At 45.5% G+C, this 21562-nt stretch overlaps 1 protein-coding gene across 8 annotated transcripts in view; it reads left to right on the top strand.

Annotated features, from left to right (window-relative positions):
- The window catches only part of SERCA (ATPase sarcoplasmic/endoplasmic reticulum Ca2+ transporting SERCA), a 148364-nt gene that overhangs the window by 114203 nt on the left and 12599 nt on the right, over positions 1-21562 (top strand). For all 8 annotated transcript variants that reach the window (XM_075685934.1, XM_075685937.1, XM_075685940.1 and 5 more), the window contains 10 exons: positions 649-815; positions 2996-3062; positions 3652-3740; positions 3901-4200; positions 7915-8115; positions 9333-9599; positions 12606-12824; positions 13562-13897; positions 16619-17009; positions 20169-20421. In XM_075685934.1, coding sequence (XP_075542049.1) covers positions 649-815; positions 2996-3062; positions 3652-3740; positions 3901-4200; positions 7915-8115; positions 9333-9599; positions 12606-12824; positions 13562-13897; positions 16619-17009; positions 20169-20421 — 2290 coding nt within the window. The remainder of the gene's footprint in view (positions 1-648; positions 816-2995; positions 3063-3651; positions 3741-3900; positions 4201-7914; positions 8116-9332; positions 9600-12605; positions 12825-13561; positions 13898-16618; positions 17010-20168; positions 20422-21562) is intronic.

The raw sequence follows: 21562 nt of genomic DNA, 5'->3' as shown, positions 1-21562 counted from the left end.
TGTAATTGGAGAGACTTGCGAAGTTGCCGACCAGTATAGCCAGTGTGTTAGTTATAGTAAGCTTCAGCTGTATTGCCTGTATTCTAGCTTAAAAACTCCTGTTGGTATCCACAGTGCCTGCTCTTGAAAACTTGAGCAAATAGTCTGTTCAATTTTTTGTTCATACATATTGCAAGTTAAATTGATAGGATTCTTCAAATCATCTGTCTGTATAAATGTGTGCCTCTATACAATGAACTGAAGACTGAGGATGGTTGTGTGAAGGTATAACATGGGGTAAATTTTGGTAAATCCATAAGGTTGTAAAACTAACCTCATAGATTTTGATTTGCTTGCTAAAATTTGACATGAAGATAAAGTTATGTGAGTTATGTGATGGTTATGCTGTTTCACTGATAACGATCGCATTTACAGAACGTCAAGCAAAGCATAGTAACCTGTATTCTGAGAAGCGTAGACTTGCGAAATGACAGCACTCTCCTGACATAGTAGACCTGCCATGTCTTGTCAATAACATATGTAATCATGGCAGGTGCTTTCTCAGCAGGGAAGGAAGGTTGTGTGCCTGCAGAGCGTAGAGCCTGTCAGGCAGATAGATATCCAAGGTGATTTCTGAGCCATCCCAACTTTTTCTTTCCTGGGAAACAGTCGGTGACAAGGTCCCAGCCGATATCCGGTTGATGAAGATTCACTCCACAACCCTACGAGTGGACCAGTCCATCTTGACCGGAGAGTCGGTCTCGGTCATCAAGCACACAGAGGCAATTCCAGACCCACGCGCTGTCAACCAGGACAAGAAAAACATTCTTTTTTCGGTCAGTGGGCGCCTTTTTATATTTCCCTCCTTCCTAAGTCTGCGCAACACCAAAGCCCAGTTGCATGTAAAGCTGTATTTGCATGACAGAGTGAATTGCCATTTCTCCTGCTTTCATTAAGTCCCTCTGAAATGATTCACGATATGGGCAAAAGCCAAATACAAAGGTACCCATACAAAGGTATGACAGATACAAATGACGAAGCGCCTTAGTCTGGCAGCAGTATTCTTCACTCGAACCCAAAGCGCTCACTAAAATTAAACATGTGAAACGTGCAGCTCGCACTGTAAGCTCGATGGCCTCAAGCAAATGCACACTGCATTATGACGCACCTGCATCATCACTCATGCTTTAGAAAAAGCAAACATAGGATAGTAGGGCTAGGTCAAGGTCACATGCATTATTGTCTGCTTTTCTCCACCGTGTGAATGTTAGCTGGGAAGTGATCCAAAGTAGATCATGTCACATGACTGATTCCTCCCTAATCTAGTCGGTTATTAACTGGATAGTGCCATTAGTAACAGACGACGAATATCAGAAAATGTTGCTGGAAGGGTGGAGGGACAAAGTTTGTCTACTGTGTGGTTTTCTTGCAGTCACCTTGTGTGCACATCACAAATACTTCATTGAGTTCATGTCCTTGTCACTCTGGCCGTACAGTGCAGAATTGGCAGGGAATTGGCATTTGATGAGGGTGAAGGGTTGGCCTTGGCCTTTTTGGTGTGTTGTTTTTATAGGATTATAACACAAAATAAGACATGGACAGAGACATGGAGGAAGGACACAAGCATTAACTTGAACATTCACTGTTGAAATTAGTTACGTAACTTTCCCTATAAACCTACGAAAATGAACCAAATTACCCTTTTCCACTCCTCACACTGTTGATTTTCTCATCTGCTGAGCATGGCTGTTGCCTTTGAAAGAATTGGCAATTAAGAGAGGCAGGATTGCAACAATGCAAAGGTCACGTAAGTAGGAACTGAGAAATTAAACATGTGATTAGCCTGGTGCTGGAGCTAAAATGTTGTATCCTATAAAGAGCACGAAGTAAATGGCATATTGCTGTCTGTAGATGACAGCCGTGCCTGCAGTGCACAAGACGAGATCCCAAGACACTGGTTGGTTGTCTGGACCGAGGGATCTCGTGCTTTTTTGTTGCCCATCTTTGATGCTTTCATTCTTGAGTGTTACCATGCGGTAGCACACTTAATGCAGAGTGAAAGTTAGCGTATTCGTGTTCACATACTGACTGTACTGGCATGTCAATAATATGCACATAAATGACTTTGCAGAAAGTCGGGCAGTGTAGTAAGTACTAGGAATGTGACACACCTGCTTCACCACAGTGACTTGACAGTTTAACGATAAGGTCACAAATGCAGTACTGGGTGTAGCATGCATATCTCATTAGGTCCATTCAGCATGTTTGCTAAGCTCCTTTCCTTTACCGTAATTACTCTCGTAATGAACACACTTTGGGGTGTGTGTTCATTATGCAGTGTAAAACTTTGAGCAAATTTTGTTCCGTGACAGCCTTTTAAAAGTAGGAGACACACAGTCTGATATGACGTTCAATGCCTTGGAACTGCAGCCAGATCCAGTGCATATTGCTGTGCCATAGCGCCGGATCAGACGTCTGGCATGCACAGCTGTCTGAGTCGGTGCTGTGGCATAGCAAAACGGCTCGGATCCAGCTGCTGTGCCGGTGCATCACGTGCTGTATTGGGCGCCAAATCTTGCCATGCGTCTCTTACTTTTGTCGAACGCCGGGCATCTTGCGCTATGGCACTGCAAAATGCCTCGGATCCAGTGCGTCAGGCGCTGTATTGGACAGCAAATCGTACCACCTCTGCTACTTCACGGCAGCAAGTTCGAGGTACGATCGTTAAGCGAGGAAAGGAAAACACGCTTTGAAAGGAAAAGTGATTCATTATGCAAGTGCTTTCATTATATGAGTTAACACGGTAAGCTGTCCATTCTGCATAGTGTTGATTTCACTTACTAGTGCATGGGCACATAATTGACACTGGTGTCCTAATGACTTGAATTGGTGCTGCCATTTTATGTTAAAACGAAATCTTCAGGCCATTACACTCATGAGCCTGCATGAGTACAGTTGAATATTTTCTGACCTGATTATATGGTTCATGTTAAGCTACTTACTTCTTTCTGTGCAGGGTACCAACATTGCATCAGGAAAGGCTGTTGGCATTGTCGTTGGCACTGGCCTTGAAACTGCCATTGGTATGTGTTCACTGACTGAGTCAGCTCGTTTTATTATTGAAATTTCCAGGACAAGGCTTCTGAAACACAAAATTAGTGCCCTTGTGAAGATGCCAAGTGATGAAGGGTCAGCTTAGCTAACTTGCCTTGGCAAATTAGCCTTGTGGTATGTAATCAAGGAATTGTTTGTCATACGTAAGCACTGCAAGTGTATTTCGAAAACACTTTTCCTTGTGGCAGTTGCAACATGTAAAGGTGAAGAAGGTAGTACACACAAACACTCTGCACACAAACTTGCAGCTTACTTGCCAAGTACTTTTTGAGCCATTGATGGATTAGGCCATGAACCACGCTAACACAGAGCCAGCTGTTTACATTTCGAAGGCCCTTGCCATATCACCATAGAGACAGGTATGGGAGCATTTTTAGTTTTTCTACTGCGATGCGGCATTTGCACTGTGCAGCACTGGCCACCTGTTGCATGTCACAATTACCTGTGCCGGACTTTCATAGACAAATTTACTAGTGTCAGCACTTATGCTAATGCTTGTGGCTTATGAGCAAGGCGGTGGTGTTTTTTGCGCTGACCTCTTTACCTCTTGGCTCACAGGTAAAATCCGGACAGAGATGACGGAGACGGAAGAAGTGAAGACCCCACTGCAGCAGAAGTTGGACGAGTTTGGAGAGCAGCTCTCCAAGGTAAACAGAGTGCTTGAATTTTCTGTCAAGCGGTTTCTCGATCAGTGGTGATAGAGCTTGTGGGCAATAGTACCCTCTTGAGGACTGTCAAAATTTTCAGCTATGTTCTTATCGTTGTAGTTGCATCATGCTGGCCGATTTGTTGCGTGTCGGTTTGCAGGTGATCTCTGTGATATGCGTGGCGGTGTGGGCCATCAACATTGGACACTTCAACGACCCAGCACACGGTGGCTCGTGGATCAAGGGGGCCGTGTACTACTTCAAGATTGCTGTAGCGCTGGCCGTAGCCGCCATCCCCGAGGGCTTGCCGGCCGTCATCACCACTTGCTTGGCCCTGGGCACGCGGCGCATGGCCAAGAAGAATGCCATTGTGCGCTCCCTGCCCTCGGTCGAGACCCTCGGTTGCACATCGGTCATCTGCTCTGACAAGACTGGCACCCTCACCACCAACCAGATGTCGGTGAGTGCATCTGGCTGTTATCATACCAGCTAACATTGCGGTCACATATGTCTCCGTGGCAAGAATTAATGCAGAAACCATTGAAGATGATTACCTAGGGAGTGAATAGCCGGGCCAGCTGTCAGTGGGTGTTCACCGCACTCTTCTGCCATAGACAATGTCCTCTTTCTTGTGCACTTTGTGCACCACCTGGCACCAGAAGTCACGCATCTGGTGTGCAGCATCAGCAGTGTTTGCTTCATGCTAGGAAGGAGCGTCGCATTGATGTCGGGTTGGGATGGAAACAAGCGGCGCTTGTACGGAACGAAGTGAGGACGACAAGACGCTGAGTCCACGTCCTTACTTCATCCCGTCAGAGCGCCATTTGTTCCCGTCCCAATGATGTACTAACCAGCCCAGACCAGCACACTCCTTCAGTTTGTGTATGGAGTAGCAAATGAAGGGTTTTTGAAAATGCCCCCAAAGTGTGTCCTTGCCCAAGGAAAGGAAGAACACCGTCATTCAAGTACTAGGAAAGCATGCTAATGCTGCACACTGAGCCTGAGAAGTTTCACAATTGTTCCCTCTCACTCGGTGCTCATGTGACCTTGCACATGCACCAATTGGAGAAAGAGTGGAGGTGAAAGGGGAATCCCCGAGTGGAGACGTCATTCGGTCAGATTTGAAAAACTGAATAAAAAAAAAGAAAACCTTTTCACTTTAAAACCGTGCACAATTAGAACTGGATACAATGTCCTACACCTTGTCACATTTTAGTGGCGACCCTGTGCTTCAACAATCTTTAAGAATATATGGATATATTTTGATGAAACTTTCAGAGCATATGTTTATCAATGTGTTAATTTGACATATACATTGTTTTCTTGCACAGAAAGTTTTTAGTAATCAAGAAAAATCAGTTTTTTACACAACTTGCTTGGAAGTGAGCTGTTTATTAAACTATGTACAGTCGACTCCCATTAATTGAATCCCAACAGGACCGACGATACTGGTAGAATCATCCGACGGGTCGAATTACAAAAAAGGCAGAAAATACGCAGAAACACGCCGTTGATTGATTTGACAGTATTTGCCTTTAAGGTTAGCTTTGCCGCAATACAGACATTGTGCGATGAAGCATACCAAGCGGGGAAAGGCATTGTTAGGGGAGGCAGCATGTGTTCCTTAATTTGAACACACACATGCGCAGTCTCTGGTCACAGTATGAGGACCTAGACTACTCATAAATTTGCCAGCATGCCTTCAGAGTTGTAGAGACCCCCCCCCCCCACCCACTCTTTAGATGGCTTTAAACGTCCGCTCGACTTTCTAAGTTTACTTTTCTTTTTTATCTTGCCGTCTTCCGTTCAGCTAGCTCTCCCAAAGCACAGGTGGTATTTCTCTGCGTTTACGGGCACGGCGCACGCGTGTCTAAAAAATGCGCATTAGGCCTTGTTAACAATCCCTTATAGGAGACCCTGCATGGCAGGCGAAAGGAGGGCTTAAATCACCACAGCAATATCAGAAACAGCTCTGAATAGCTGCCAGTAGGCTCATTATACGTTTAAGTACAGTAGGCTCTCTTTAAATAGAACCTCGAGGGACCTGGGTAATTGGTTCCATTTAGCAGAAGTTCCATTTACTGAGAAACATTGCAGAGAGCATTGCATGAATAAATCAAAGGAATTTATTTTCAACATAACAGTTGGGTGTCACCCCAGGTGCAAAGCGGCAAAATGCAGCTTGAAAGTGCCTGGGGGCCCATACACAAGGCAGCATACACGAAAAATTTATAGGTAACATGCAATATATATATATATAAAGCATACATAACCTTCCACTGTACTCATACCAGAGATGGTTATAGGTAACATGCAATATATATATAAAGCATACATAACTTTCCACTGTACTCATACCAGAGATTGTGCGAGCGTGCATGTAGTATAATTAAGAAATATGTACCATGTGCCGTGACAGAGGTCTGTTTCCATTCTTGATATGCCTCACGACATAAGACAGCTGTATCGTGGAAAAGCTGACAAGTTCGAATTATTTGGCGAAGGTTAATTTTGAGATCGAAATAACGGAAATTTGTGCCCATGTACATGTATGGGCTCTGGCCAAGACCTTAGGTCGGAATCGAACTAACCGAAAATTTGAATTAACCGGAGTCGAATTAACAGAAGTCTACTGTATGATGTACAGTAATAATAATCGGAATACAAAAATAATCTGGAACTAATGAGTGCAAGAAACAGCAAAATGTTCTAAGCCAACCTCGGAGGCAGAAATGCATCTCGGCAAAAAAGAAAACATTTTTCATATATTTATTTCTTTAATTAAAGTACAACAAAGTTAATTGGTGCATTGCACTCTGCACCACTTTACCTTTCTGGGGAAAAAAATGTGACGGTGATAGCACAAGCACTAGGTGCAGAGATATCGCACCTCCAATACTGTATCATCATCAAAATTGTTGGTTTGAGAAAACAAGAAAAAGTATTTCACAACTGATTTATTGAAAAAAATAAAATAAAGCTTGCAAAAATTGGTACAAGAACAATCAGTAGGCAACAAGTGAATAATAGGAGGGCATTGTCTGTCAGTACTTTCATTTGATGCTGGTTTTGAGTGCATGTGAAGCTTTATGCCTCTTAGGATTGCACTTTTTCATGGCATCAACTCTTCACGAGCTCCATCGCAACAAAACTTCGTCAAGAGTAAAACCCCAGGCGGCTTTGTGGCAAGACCGTCATCCCGATCGCTCCGCACTAACTTGCAGAACCATCGCATGTCTCGCGTAAGGCAGCGTCAAGAAGAATATTCACTGGGCTGTAAGCAAACAACAAGCTGTACAATGTCAAAATTCAGTGACATTCTACCGAGCAGCGGGCTCTGCGACCAAGGCTGTTGCGCCATCTGCACTTGGACTGACTATTTCGCTCTGCAATGGGCGCAGAGTCAATCCTGTCGAGTGTGACTTGCTCATTTGCTCTCACTTTATGCGTTTCCTCATAAAGACCCCTGTGGTCAAGATTAATTTGGCGCCCCCCTTACCGCACTGACACTTATAAGCTTCATAATGGTTGCTTTGGGATGTGAAGCCTCTTTGATTGATCAGTTACTTGGCTAATCAATCTGTTTGAGCCTTCAACTGAAAAGTGTTGCCCCCTGTTGCTACAGTACACCCACCTCAGGTTCATGAGCGACATGTTCTGCCTTGCCAACAGGCATTTCTTTGTATCTTGACATTACTTCGATGACATCTTGTGTGCCTTACTTTAACTGAGATTCGTGTAATAATGTGCCACCTGTGTACTGTGCTCTTGTTTATTAATGCAGTACTGTCTTCCCTGCCCCTCACTTGTTTCAATTGCTAGGGGTGCACCGCACCATGGGTGTTAAGATGTTGGTGGCGATCAACGGAGATAACTGATGTGCAATTGTTTGCACAAAATCAACCTCACACAAAAATGGTACAGAAATGAGCGTATGGCTACAGCTTGCCTGGGAGACTCCATTAACGGTGGATTTAAGCACACATTGCTGGACTAGTACGTGCACGACAGTAAATAAGAGTCTTAAGCAAACCAGACGTAGCTGTCTGGTTCGCAAAAGAATCATATTTACTTTGGCACATTATTTTCTAGGAGGTTCTATTTATGTAGCAAATACATCTTTGCTTGTTTTAGTAGGCTCCGTCTAAGCTGTTTCACCCTCTCCGTTTGTCAGGTGAGCCGCTTCTTCATTCTGGACAAGGCTGACCCCGGCGACATCTCCTTCCACGAATTTGAGGTAACTGGCTCTACTTATGAGCCCATTGGTGAGGTCTTCAAGAACGGTGCCAAGGCCAACTGCGCTAACTACGAAGCCCTGCACGAGCTTACCACCATCTGCTGCATGTGCAACGACTCCAGCATTGACTTCAATGAGGTGAGTGCTGGGTTGGTTGCAGTTTTTTTTTTTTTTAATCTGTAGAACCAACCTCGAGCGACAGGCATTGACGAAGGGCAAAATTTTCGATCGGGTAACAATGGTGTGATGCAACAATATGCTGAAGCCAATACAGTCGCTGACCAATAAATCGGACACCGATAATCCGGACATCCTCGGTAATTCGGACAGCTTCGTAGCACCACCAATGGCCCCATAGACATAATGTGTAAAGACGGCCAATATTTCGGACAACCACCAGCTTTACATTCGATTATCCAAACTCTGTCCGTGGCTGTAGCGTACGCCAAGTCAATTGGCAGTATCTTCTCTGGAAACCTCGACGGGACACCAAGTGTGGCCTCGGAGATTGCACGCTAAATGGTAATCTCTGAGGCCTTGCCTTGGTCGCCTCTCTATGCCTCTGAGATTCAGCTGCAAATGCCAATCTTGGAGGCTTTGCCCGAATTGTGAGGTCGCATCAACATTGCGAACATCACATCCTTTTCCGGCACCCCCACGCATGGCCCGCTATAGCTATTCTGTTTGCTGAGTTTGCATTGTGGACAATGTTCTGCTATGCTGTGCTTGTTTTAGTTAGCATTCCAGACAGCGCTCTGCTGGTCCCTAGAAGTCATTCTCGAGAAGTTATAGATAAGCCGCGTCGAATGGTGCCTTCTCAATCCGAATAAGCCCGACTCCACAACTGAAGAGACTGAATTGCTGCCTACCACAACGAGCTCAAATGTGGACATCATTGATGACCTGCTAGGCTGCGATGAGCAGATTTCTGCCGCCGTTAGATTTTAACTTTGCAGACGTCGACAGTGCGGTTTCGCCGTGTGCCGAACTAATTGAGCAAGTTCTCACACCATCAAGCAGCGACTCTGTGATGTGCCATGTGCTTCGGAGCCTTACACATGTAGATCTGACTCAAGCCTTTGTAGTCCTTGCATCGGGTTGCAGGGAAATTCAAAACTGGCAGAAATACTGGCGGACTTGGTTGCACGTTGCACGGAAGTGCGGGCAGCAATGCATCGACCACTCGACCACACAAGCAATGCATCGACAGCATTGCTTGTGGAACAGTTTACATTTCTGTGCGTACGTGGATGCGTGAAGTGCTAGTTGTGTGCCCAATTTGTCTTGTAGGCGGTGTTGTGGCATCTGTACACCACATTTAAAGCCTGTGTGTATGTCTCCTTTATTCCGTGCAGTACAAGCAAGCCTTTGAAAAAGTGGGCGAGGCCACTGAGACCGCACTGATTGTGCTGGCTGAGAAGATGAACCCCTTCGGATTCGACAAGAGTGGAAAGTCCAGGCGCGACGCAGCATTGACGGTCAATCACGGCGTGCAGGCACTGTGGAAGAAGGAGTTCACCCTTGAGTTCTCCCGGGACCGAAAGTCTATGAGCTCTTTCTGTGTTCCTACGAGGGCCGCTGCGAACACCAAGCTCGGCACTGGACCCAAGATGTTTGTGAAGGTGAGTCCGTTGCACAACCTTTCTGCATTGTCAGCTCGGAGACCTGTGTCGCTCTCTTGGCAACATGCATAGAGATAGACAAGGCCCACGTGCTTTATCCTCAAGCTGTCGCTGCTTCACCACACGGCAAGCTGTTGAATCGCATGTGCGTTCATTTTTTTTGTACTTCCATTTAGCATTAACGTTTGTTTCTTTGTTTTCTGCTCTGGTATTAAGACGCCCCACTATATAATCGAGGTTTGTGCACCTCCTTAGTAACGCACCTAACAGCATGTTTTCAGGGTTGCTCATGTCATTGCACTGTGCTTGATTGAAGTCTGAGAGTTTGTAAACAGTGAAGTCCCCAACACGTGAATACATGAAGCACAAAAGCAGTGCTGCAAGAATTAAGGGGGACGTGACAGTGAAAACTTTTTTTTATAGGAGTAAATTGATTAAAGTTGGGGCATGCAGGTGTGATTTGTTATGCTGATATAAGTGAAATCATTTTTGTGACATCTATTACAGTTTTAGGGTTACAACACTTCACAGCCTCTAGTGATCATCCCCAGATAATTACATGTTTGCAAAGATTTTCACATCAGCATGTTCACAAAGGCCCATAGACCTATTCTGTGCAATAAAGCTATTGGTTTACATAGTAAATGTCAAAATGAGCGTACATTTCTAAAACTTTCCTATGCATAATTGTCTTACTAACGACTTTTGCAAAAAAAAAAAGCCTTATAAATTTTTTTGAGGTGCAGGTCAAAATGGAGGGGGGGGGGGACAGCTTTATTGCACTCGTCAATGTTTCAGAACCTAAGTGCAAAAGACAGTGATCACTTGTGAAATGGCAATGGTATGACTGAAAAGCAACTTGCACAGAAAATGGAAGCTGAGAAAATGTAACTCAGTTTCATTCGTTATACACATTTAAATATTTACTTTGAGCACCTAAAACCCACCCGGGATGTAGCAGTCCTAGTAGGCCTGTGAGGACACTTTCTTTACGTTTTAATCCTTTGAGGGTCGATTTTTTTCGCCATATGCGACCGCCCAGGGTAGATTTTTTTTATTGCAGATTCCAATTCTTCTTAGGAACTTATTTCGAAAAAAATTTACTGTAATTTTTCTAGGGTGACCGTAAAATGAGAAAAAAATCTTTTGCATTGGTATATATGCACTCTTAATTCATGAATAACAACAATAAAAAAGGAAACAGACTTATCAGAATTTAAAATTTGATGCATTTTTATGCACATAGTTCAAGGCTTTGAAAATCCGCACACGACAATATTTTGCAAGTCTCAAATGGTTTTGCTCTTACGCTAATTGTACGCCCATAGCGTAATCGAACAGCATAGGTGCGCGCACTCAAGAAAAGTGTTTGGTTGTGTGCCCATCAGGACAAACTTGGCGTGTGACAAACTTCCGCTAATCTTCATCTGATCGCCAACCAGCTAGGGCAATTAGTTTTCACGAGTCTAAAGAAAAAAAGAAAAGAAACGGAAACGCATGCACGATGGCATCCTTCCTATGCGCACCCCTGTGAGCACTAAACGAGTGAGAAACCAGTGGTCGCCTTTTGAGCGATTAGTAACGAGATAGCCATCATTTTCGCAAGTGCAAAAAGCCGAAACCACCCGCGAAACAAAAACCAAACGGCCGCCCGCACGCGTGCGCGCCAATGCGTGAGTGGTAGTATGTAGATGCGCGGAAGCTAACTAGCGCTAAAACAAACCATGCAACGAAAAGCGAGAGAAGGAGGCGCGCGAGAAAAATTCCCTGTATCCCCACATAGTGGCAGCACATGACAGAAAAGAAAAAGTTAGGAAATTGGCGCGCTTTTTAAATGTACAGATGGGCGCCATTTACGTCATTGACCGTCAAAGGGTTAATGTCATTTTTCGCTTATTTGCAGCAGTTTCGCGCACCTTAGTTGCCTTTTTTATGTGTCATGAATCTATACATCATGCAGAGGTAGAGGGTAGTGCATTCAAAACGTCCACTCTGGTCTCCTCTCATTGCGAAACCTCTTCGTTAGTGAAAGTTGGAGCTGAGATCCGCAGCTGAATTTTCGACGCGAAAACTGCTCTCGCCGATGTCACATATCCGTCACCTCTGCACATGGATGCGCCTTCACCACAGCCCACCATCGCGTCGTCAGCACTGCCAATTTTGACAATTTGACCACTTCAGTTGCTGCGTCTCCCTTTAAGCCGTGAACGGAATGCAAAAGGGAGAACGTGCTCAGCACCCTGTCGTGCTGAAACTTGATACTTGCAGCAGCGAATGGCAGAAAACAGTGCACGGAACTAATCAAACCCTGATCCTCAACTTGCCAATCACATTCGTTCTCCATTTTTACGGGGCATGCATGTGTGGTCTGACTTGCACAGTTTGTTCACATGCTGAAAGCAAGCATTCAACATGAACAGAGCAGCGACATTGCTCATTAGTTGTGTGCACAGAGTTTTATCAGCTTCCATGAACTGGACATCTACTGATACTTCAATTTTTCAATGCCACATTTTTTTGCGGACACTATAAATTTGAAAAGTTGGAATGCAAGGGAGTTTTAGAGGTTTCAGTAAAAAATTTGAGAGCATATGGGCAATTGTTTCACGTACTTCAGGTTCGAAGTGCATGTTGCCGGGAAAAAAAGCTCACCGAAGGTTTCGATTTTAAAGCAGTGTGCCTCTTGAGAAGGCCGTTCAGATGAATATCCAAGGGTGTAAAAGCCGGTGTTCAGGGGCTCCGTTGATTCTCGGGGACGCAATGAAGTTCGCTGTTCATTAATCGCTGGGCGATGGAGGACTTGCATTTTAGTCCTGAATAGCCACACAAGATGCAGCGCGTCGCAGCTGTGCTACTGAGAAGGTAGCAGACACAGGCAGTGTTGCCAGATTGATGAAACAAGGCCCTTGACAAGTTCTGCTTACGTCCTACGGTACTGCTTTAATAATGACAGATGTTGCCGCTAATTCTACGCTTCCTTGTTCTGACCGAGTGTGGTTTCTGCAGGGAGCCCCTGAGGGTGTTCTGGATCGGTGCAGCCACTGCAGGGTCGGCGACAAGAAGATGGCCATGTCGGGAGCTGTGAAGCAGCGCATCCTGGACCTCACGCGTGCCTACGGCACAGGCCGTGACACACTGCGCTGCCTGGCCCTTGCCACCTTGGACAACCCACCCAAGCCGGAAGAGATGGACCTTGGTGACTCCAACAAGTTTGCAACCTATGAGGTGCGCCTCTTGCATCATTGCATGTCTCTGGGCTACAACTCTTGCAGGGTGTGGACTTGTCTTGCGTTTTACTTTTTTTTCTTTTTTTTTTTGATAGCTTTCGGCAAGTTATAAGTGCGAGCTAGCTGCTCACGCGTGTATCTGTAGATTCAGACAAAGCTCAATTAGCGAATTATCAAAAGTGAATTAAATGTAAAACTTGGCAGTGTCATACTTTAATTTCATAGAGCATTCTCCTGCTGTTATGGGCTATTCTTATAGTAGCTGCATTTGCCGAGTTAGGGCTGATTGCGCATGATCACACCAATGGCACTGTTGTGTATTAGCGATGATGCAAAGTGCGTCTATGTAATTTATTGTTGTTCCCATGCCACGTATCACCATGGTAAGCCAAGAACGGGCAATGAAATTCACAGGATTTGCTAGCCTGTCAAGGGCGTCACTCTTACTTTTTTTTTTCACAGACCCGATAGCATTTTTCATTTTTTGCCTGTATCAGCATGTATGTTTATAACGAATATTAGATATGTCTGCATTTTCATGTCACATGCAACTTTTTTACAGCAAGTTTCAACTGTTGTAAACAGATCAACACGATTGATAGGCAAGGTGTTGGTAAGGTGTAAATGCAAAATTGGGGGTGTTCCCATTAATTTTCTCTTGTTTACAGTTCACGGTTCACAATAGGACAGCAGTTAGCCTGATGACCTTGGCGTGATTCTTTGTCACCCTTGCAGGTGAACATGACCTTTGTCGGTGTGGTGGGCATGCTGGATCCGCCCCGGAAGGAAGTGTTTGACTCCATCATGCGTTGCCGGGCTGCCGGCATTCGGGTCATTGTCATCACGGGCGACAACAAGGGCACGGCTGAGGCTATCTGCCGCCGCATCGGTGTCTTTGGGGAGGATGAAGACACCACGGGCATGTCCTACTCTGGTCGAGAGTTTGACGACTTACCCTTGGAGGAACAGCGCCGAGCCGTCCAGAGGGCGCGGTTGTTTTCACGAGTGGAGCCCGCCCACAAAAGCAAAATTGTTGAGTTCCTCCAGGCAGACGGCGAGATTTCTGCCATGGTGGGTGCCCCTGTTTTACCTCCAACCACATTGCTTTTTAATTTTGAGAATGCGCAGACTTTAAAGCACAACACTAATGACAGGGCAGACACACAGGTTTACGGGGCAAAGTGCAACTAGCAACCGTTTCTTTTTATGTATGTTATTGCTGTAAAAAGTGAAACCGATGAAGCACCACCCTCCTTTACCACACCATTGTTTTGCATGCTCAATTTCTACAGATGACAAACTGACAAGTGCTGCACTCCCATGCTTCTCTGCAGCTAGTGAAGCCATGACAACCGAATCAAAAATCACTTTCTTTGTTGTTTCTTTATTTGCTCTAATTTTTGTTTCAACAAATTGTGTTGTGCGTGAGCTTTGGTTACAGTAGGTAGTACTAGCTAGCTTTGTGCACTCCCTAAGTCTTCGCCTTTACCACCTGAGATAGTGGGCGTGGCTGGACAGTTGTCCACATTCTTGGCGCTGGGCTTGTGTAGCCTGTACCAAAAGCTGTACAGTGGCACACAGAACTATCGAGACAACAGGAGCCGTGGACACAATTAGCTTTTCCAGGGTCTGTCTGCTGTAATTCAGAGGGGCATGGGTTACCGTGCACAGAAAGCACACGATGTGGCCTTTTTGATTCCTCATTGCGTGTTCAGACCACACCGAAATTCAGCTATTTCGTGGCTTCTGTGCTGTAAATGTTTCTGTGAGCCACTGCACATGTATGTTAGGGACAGAAAAGCTTTATGTCAAAGGCACAAATAGCCTCACTATTTTGAGCAGTGCTGAGGAAGGTGTCGGCAAGACACACATTCGTGAAGCCAAAATTAAACGGGAACGTAGTGATATGAATGATGTTAAGGAGACTGTGAATTGGTCGTACTGTTTTGCCTTCTTCCCAGGGTTAGCAGAGGTAAACATTTGTTTCTTTTTGGTTTTCCCTACTGCTATTATGAGGGGTGTGTGAATATTCAAAACTTTCGAATAATGAATCGGTGTCCTATTCGGTTGAGTGTTAGAATTGAATAGTTACTATTCATAAATGCAAATATTTTTCCAATACTTTTCGAATTTCTCTAAAGGTTTGACTGCGCCCAAATAAACATAAAATTGTAGCGGAAGTATAGTAAATTTTCATTCCCATGGCCATAGTATAGACATAAAGCATGAACACTTGTGTAGTGGAGCAGGCGGCATCAGTTAAGTAGCCATACTTTACAGGCTGTACGGTGTGTACAGTGTTCATTCAAATATTATGAGGAGCCCGGTGCACGTGAAGAAACTACCGTATTTACTCGCATAATGATCGCACTCTCGTATTGATCACACCCCTGAATTTTGTCGTGAAAATTTGCTTTTTCTTCTTTCCCGTGTAATGATCACACCCCGAACTTGTCGCAGCGATATGCCGTGTGCCAAGTCTAGCTAATGATGATCGTGCTTACCATCTGTCGAATGCTGTCAAATGCTACGCAAACGACTCTCAAAGACCTACCAAGCGGTCTGCACGCACCAAACATTATTAAGCAGATGTGCTATTTCTCCGCACTTCCATGAAAAAAAAAAGCTACAACCAAACTTGCCTTGGCTTTATTACTTGTTAGCCTCATAATAGGTTTGGCCAACAACAAAAAAGGCGCCTTTCGATTCTTCTCATCTGCACTCGTGGGCACAGTGGCCTCCGCCGCTGTCCATTGTCTGGTGTCTTCAAAGGCCCGTGAAAAGGCACCGCAAGGCATCTCCTTCCAGAAAATCCCCCTGCTTCAGTCGAACCGTGAAGGCGTTGCCCATTTCACTGACAATAGTTCATCCGCCAATCGTGTTTAGTCATGTGATGCCGAGGGGTTGTTGACGGGGCACTTCGCGGTCCCTACGAAACGAGTCACCGCTGCGGGTGTTGAAGGCTTCCATGGTCTCTTTGGGGAAGCTCGCCACACTCGCATATGTCAGAGGAGACATTGAATGTCGGCATCTCTGCAGGCCGTTCCTAACAATGGCTAGGTTATTGTCGCAAACTTGCCGATAATAACGATAGTATTCATTACTGATATGGAAGAAACTGCTTTAATGCACGTAATGTACTCGCGAGAACAAAAATCGCATTCGGTTTGCTCCGCCAGGTGCCATATTTGTTCTGGTGTCCAGCACTGTTACAATGGCAGCTGCCTGCTTGTTGACCTGTTGTCATCCCGCAGCAAGCGCGGGATTAAAAAAATATATTTTCGCGGGAAATTTAACCCGCGTAATGATCACACACCTGAATTTGCATAAATTTTTTTTACAAAAGAGTGCAATCATTATGCAAGTAAACACAGTACTTGTTTGTTCCTAATGCTCCATTTGTGCTTTTAAGTTCCCCAGGCTCTCCAGAAAGTAAGAGGAAGAAAAATTCTGCTCAATGAATAAAATGTTCTCAAGATATTGCTCTGAAACTTTTATGGAAGCATCAGGGAGACATTCTAAACATTTGTGCCAATTTTCATAGGAATCTATGAAGAAATAAGGAAGTTGGTTTTCAAAGCCACATCCCCCCTTAATAAATGCTTCATAACAAACTATGTAATGACTGAAACTAGGTAACCTTAAGTATACTGGGGTATAAAGTTCATTTCACATTGTGATTGCAGCTATTCATTATTCAGAAAGTATTAGATATTGGTTGAATTTGAATCGCTTCTGGAGCACTCCTACTTTTGTGACCTACTTTTTCACCCCTGCTCTCTTCTTGCGCAGACTGGTGATGGTGTGAATGATGCACCTGCTCTGAAGAAGGCCGAAATTGGCATCGCGATGGGCTCGGGTACAGCAGTGGCCAAGTCTGCTTCGGAAATGGTGCTGGCCGATGACAACTTCTCCAGCATTGTGTCAGCTGTGGAGGAAGGGCGTGCGATCTACAACAACATGAAGCAGTTCATCCGTTACCTGATCTCGTCCAACATTGGTGAGGTGGTGAGCATCTTCCTGACGGCAGCGCTTGGCCTGCCCGAGGCCCTCATCCCCGTGCAGCTGCTCTGGGTGAACCTGGTGACTGACGGCTTACCTGCCACCGCCTTGGGCTTCAACCCGCCTGACTTGGACATCATGGAGCGACCTCCTCGCAAGGCCGACGAGTCCCTCATCTCAGGTCAGTGCCTCCCGTTTTTAGCCCCTTCAGTCACAAATTTACTGAGAGCAAACACCTTTTGAAGTGACTGATGCTAAACACTGGTTTCACGAACCAGTTTCCCAACCTATCGTACCAATAGCATTTTGCTGAATTTCCAGCGGTGACGATCACATTCCGATGAGGGCAGAATGCAAAAACGCTCACATACTTAATATACTGTATTTACTTGAATCTAGCGTGCACTATTTTTTTCCTGATAAAACGGGTCCAAAAATTGCATGCGCATTGAATCGAGTAAAACCCTAAATCTGCATTACCATATCGCCATTGGCATTTCAAGCTGGCCACCTCTTACGTGCTTTGAGCCTAGCTGCCGTAGCTTCCTCCATGTGCCGTAGTATGTGTGTTTAGATTAGCACACAGTTTGTCTTACTGTTTTCTGCGTTTGCTCTATCAGCGTGGAAGTGCCGACCACAAAGACACGCAGAGTTCATCATGATGCCGCATTTGAAAGTAATCTCTTGTGTGGATACGAACTGAAACCATAGAGCGGAAATTGGGCCGCATCACGTGTGCTCGGAGTCCCCGAAACATGCGTGCAGGACTGGCGCAAACAGGAGGAGAGGCACTCTATCTACTCCGGCGGCTGCTGCATACGGCACGGCTGTGTGGGCCCTATCGTGGAAGCAATCTGCAATGGGGACAGAGCCTACGCGTCTAAGTACGAGAACACACCGCGCTGTGTTCTCGTCGCTTATTTCATGTTTAAGCAAGAGGCAGCATGAAGGTCAATTCACTCGCTCTTGCTACCACACTTCCTCACTCCACCGTTCTGATTGTGAGTTTCCGCGACCATCAAGTGAGACGTGTTCATGGTTGCTTGTGCGCGCAGGCACCATGCTTGTTAATTCAGTTAGTAACCAAATGTTTGCAAGTTTGTGTGGCCGATACAACTATTATCCTTACTTATAGCTGTCTACTAATTTGCTACCGTAATCAGTGCTTTGCCTTTCGGGCAAAGCTGCAACTTTTTTTATTCATTGCAACTTTAGTGCATTGGGAGTAAATATTTGTTTTTCCAAATGAGAGAAAGTTGTATTTTTGTATTGAAAGCATGAGGTGTATGGTACTATAAAGGACTTTCATTTTTTACATCATGGCAAACAGCTACGCGTCACAATCAAATGTAAGTTAGAATTGAGCAAGTACTGTAGGTGCATGTTAAAGATCCTTAGGCAGTCAAAAGTGATCCAGATCCCCCACTAAGGCATCTTTTATGCAACCCCAGTGTTTCTTTCAGGTATTAAACCCTGTGATTTCGATCAAACAATCAGTGTATGTGAGGATGAAATGTCTAGATAGTTGTTCTCACTTTTTGGGCCTCTGGGCCTTAATTTATTATCAGCCGCTTTTGGAGATAAAGTATAGTCTCAACAAATTGAAATCGCCTTTAGGTCGTGCAGTTGTGTTCAGCTTTGTCTCTCGGTAAATGGAACTCCTGATTAATGAAGCCAATTTTCTTGGTCCCTTGCGGTTCCTTTTAAAGAGAGTCCATTGTACAGTCGCGAACCAATTTTCTGGTCCGAAAAACTCATTCAGCCAAAAAAAAAAAGTTAAGCTTAGAGCGGCTTAAAAAATCTCTAATAACGCCCTGCCTCATACTAACTTGATGCTTGAAGGCGATCAAATTTGCTTGGATTTGCACAAGAGTGACATTGTCTTCGTATACAGTCTGAGAAGAGCATCACCGTGTTGGCAATCTACGATGGAGATAGAAGAAATGAGCCACCTTTCTTCACACCACTTGGCTCTCCCAAAGACACACTAGGTGGTGCCGATCACACAAATGCGACACTGCATGAACACATGCAAAGATGCGACATCGTCTCCAATACACACCTGCTCTGTGGACACACCACGTACAAATAGCAACCGAAACTTCAAAAATAAATGAAATAATAAGAATGGATCCCACATTAAGTGATTATGATGGTAGCGCTGACCGAAAACAGATATAAACAAGAACAAGTGCCATCCCCTAGAGCGTTGTGTCAGCCAAAAGCGGGCATGGCCTCCGAAACTGGAGAATGTTGCACGCTCTTCATTGAATATGTGTGCATCCTAATCTTGGAGGCTATACAGCGGGCCAGTAGAAGCCAAGTGAGTGGAAAATCCAGTATGACGGCCCCCGAGATCAGATAGTGTGGCTCAGAACGAGCTATTTAGTCCGGAAAATCGAACTTTGGGGCCTAAATTTATCCGAAAAATCGGGTGGGAAAATGCACCACCCCCATGAGAACCCCGATGATACATTTTTGAAGACCGGAATATCCATCAAGTTCAAATTCTTAGTCTGAAAAATCTGTCTGCGACTGTATTTTCAGTGCATGCGGATAGTCTCAGCCAGTGGAAGTGGATGTGGTGAAAACAGTGGCGCACCTTGTGCTTGTTTTATTTCATATGCACAGTTCTTCCGTGCATTATCAGAACAACCGCCTCTCCAGTGAGGCATTTCTTTGCAAGCTGTGTCCGACAAAAGTAAAGGTGCATGAGTATCCGCAATTACATACACCCTTCTGTTATACTAAGTGTGAGAGGATTTCATGAGCTTGCAAGGTGTACGGTACGCATAAAGTGCAAGATCCTGTTTCTCGTGATGTCCGAGCTTGGATGGCTGACCTTTTGACGATTGCAGGATGCTTTACTTGCTGGACTCTCTTTTCTCTAGATTTGACAGTGGTCTCATTCATGTACAGTGCTATCTCTGTCCAGTGGTCAATGCTGTCGTAGCACATTTTTTAAGGAGGGACATGGGTCTTAAGATTGCGAAAAATTTGTGAAGAAAATGTCAGTTTTCGGAAATCATAGTTTCAAAAAAGTCTTTATTCTTTGAAGTATGCCCCGGCAAAATATTATTGGTCAATACTGTCAAAAGGTGCTAAAAATTTATAAGTTTTGACCGACCCAACTTTGTGCCACGGTGGCATGCTCCGCTCGACAACAGCCGATTGGCGCCATCTTTGTCCTATTACAAGCCGCTTCTGAGCATTTCAATTTGGTGCGCTTCTAAGGCAACGCACGCCTTCCGGAGGCAAGGCCATCGGGGCCTTTTGATAGGTCGCTAGGAGGACGCTGATGCTCAGCGTAAGCGTATGTGTGTCCACACTTTCGTTCCAGGCTGGCTGTTCTTCCGGTACATGGCCATTGGGGGCTACGTGGGTGCTGCGACGGTGGGCGCGGCGGCCTGGTGGTACATGGTGTGCCCGACGGGGCCTCACCTCAACTACTATCAGCTGACGCACCACCTGTCCTGCCTCACAGACAAGGAGAACTTCCGTGGTGTCGACTGCGCGGTCTTCCACGACCCACACCCGATGACCATGGCCTTGTCTGTGCTCGTCACCATTGAGATGCTCAATGCCCTCAACAGGTGCGCATGCATGCCTGCGCTGTCTTAGCTGCACCTGCTGCATGCCCAGCGATAACTTATGCTTCTCATTTTGCGTTAGTGTGACAGAAGGCTTGTATTCAATGCAGTAATTATAGCATTGCACTGCTGAGCACGGGGTCATGGGCTCAATTCCCAGATGCGACGGTGGCGTTCTGGCGGGGGTGGTGGGCAAAAATGCTCATGTAGCATGCTCTGGGTGCACTTCAACCCTGTACTTCATAGTATATCACACATATGCTATGTGTTCTGATACATCAAAACTATGATTTGATAAGCACAGGAGACCTACTGAATGACCTATACAGGGCGTCCCAACTATCATGCAAAAAGATTTTAAAATATGCAATTAATTGATCAGCTTCTAAAATATAATTAGTTGAAAATTGTCAATCTGAAAATTGTAGAGCAACATGAACGCCCAATATGTGCTACATGCTCAATACGTGCTACATAAGTGTTTTTCTAAGTGTGAAAGAAGCCTGCAAATTGTGGGGTTCTCACACCCATGCTCTAGGGACAAAGGAACGACAACACAGTAGTGCAAACAATCACAAGGGCATTTATTGCACCTTTCATAGATCAGTGCCTGCTAGCCGAGTTGCTATCCACAAAGCACGCCGATGGGCGCGCGACAAATCTAGGAAGTCCGACTCACCGCGACCGGATAGCGATCGAAAATGTTCGCCCCATGCTGGATCCCAACGCCTGGTCGTTCGCGCGTACGGTCACGCGAACGGTGGCGCGTTCGAAGGCGGCCATGCGAGACTGTCTCGCAGAAGCATGGATCGGCGCCCGTGCGGGATGTCCGCGGTGCTCGCCGGCCCGCCGCCAAAGAGCCCCTTATCTTTCCCACACCCCCAAGTAACCCTGCCGTGAGGTGGCGCTAGCAGCGCAACACTCGAGCCATCTCTCGCGCTGCACCTCAACCACTCCGACCGCCGCGGGTGCCAGGCCACGCGGCGAAGCCGCACTGCCGAAGGCAGGAGCTATGCGGGAAAACAAGATATCAGGGGACGCGTGAGCGTCACACATCTCCACAAAATACACGCAAGATTGCCATGCAACTGGCAGCTCGAGGCACTTTGTGTGTATTCATGGGCTTTTTTCACATTCTGAAAAA

Source organism: Dermacentor variabilis, chromosome 3 (assembly GCF_050947875.1).
Source record: "Dermacentor variabilis isolate Ectoservices chromosome 3, ASM5094787v1, whole genome shotgun sequence".
In the NCBI taxonomy this organism is placed as follows: Eukaryota; Metazoa; Arthropoda; class Arachnida; order Ixodida; family Ixodidae; genus Dermacentor; species Dermacentor variabilis.
This window is presented reverse-complemented; position numbering and strand designations above follow the sequence as displayed.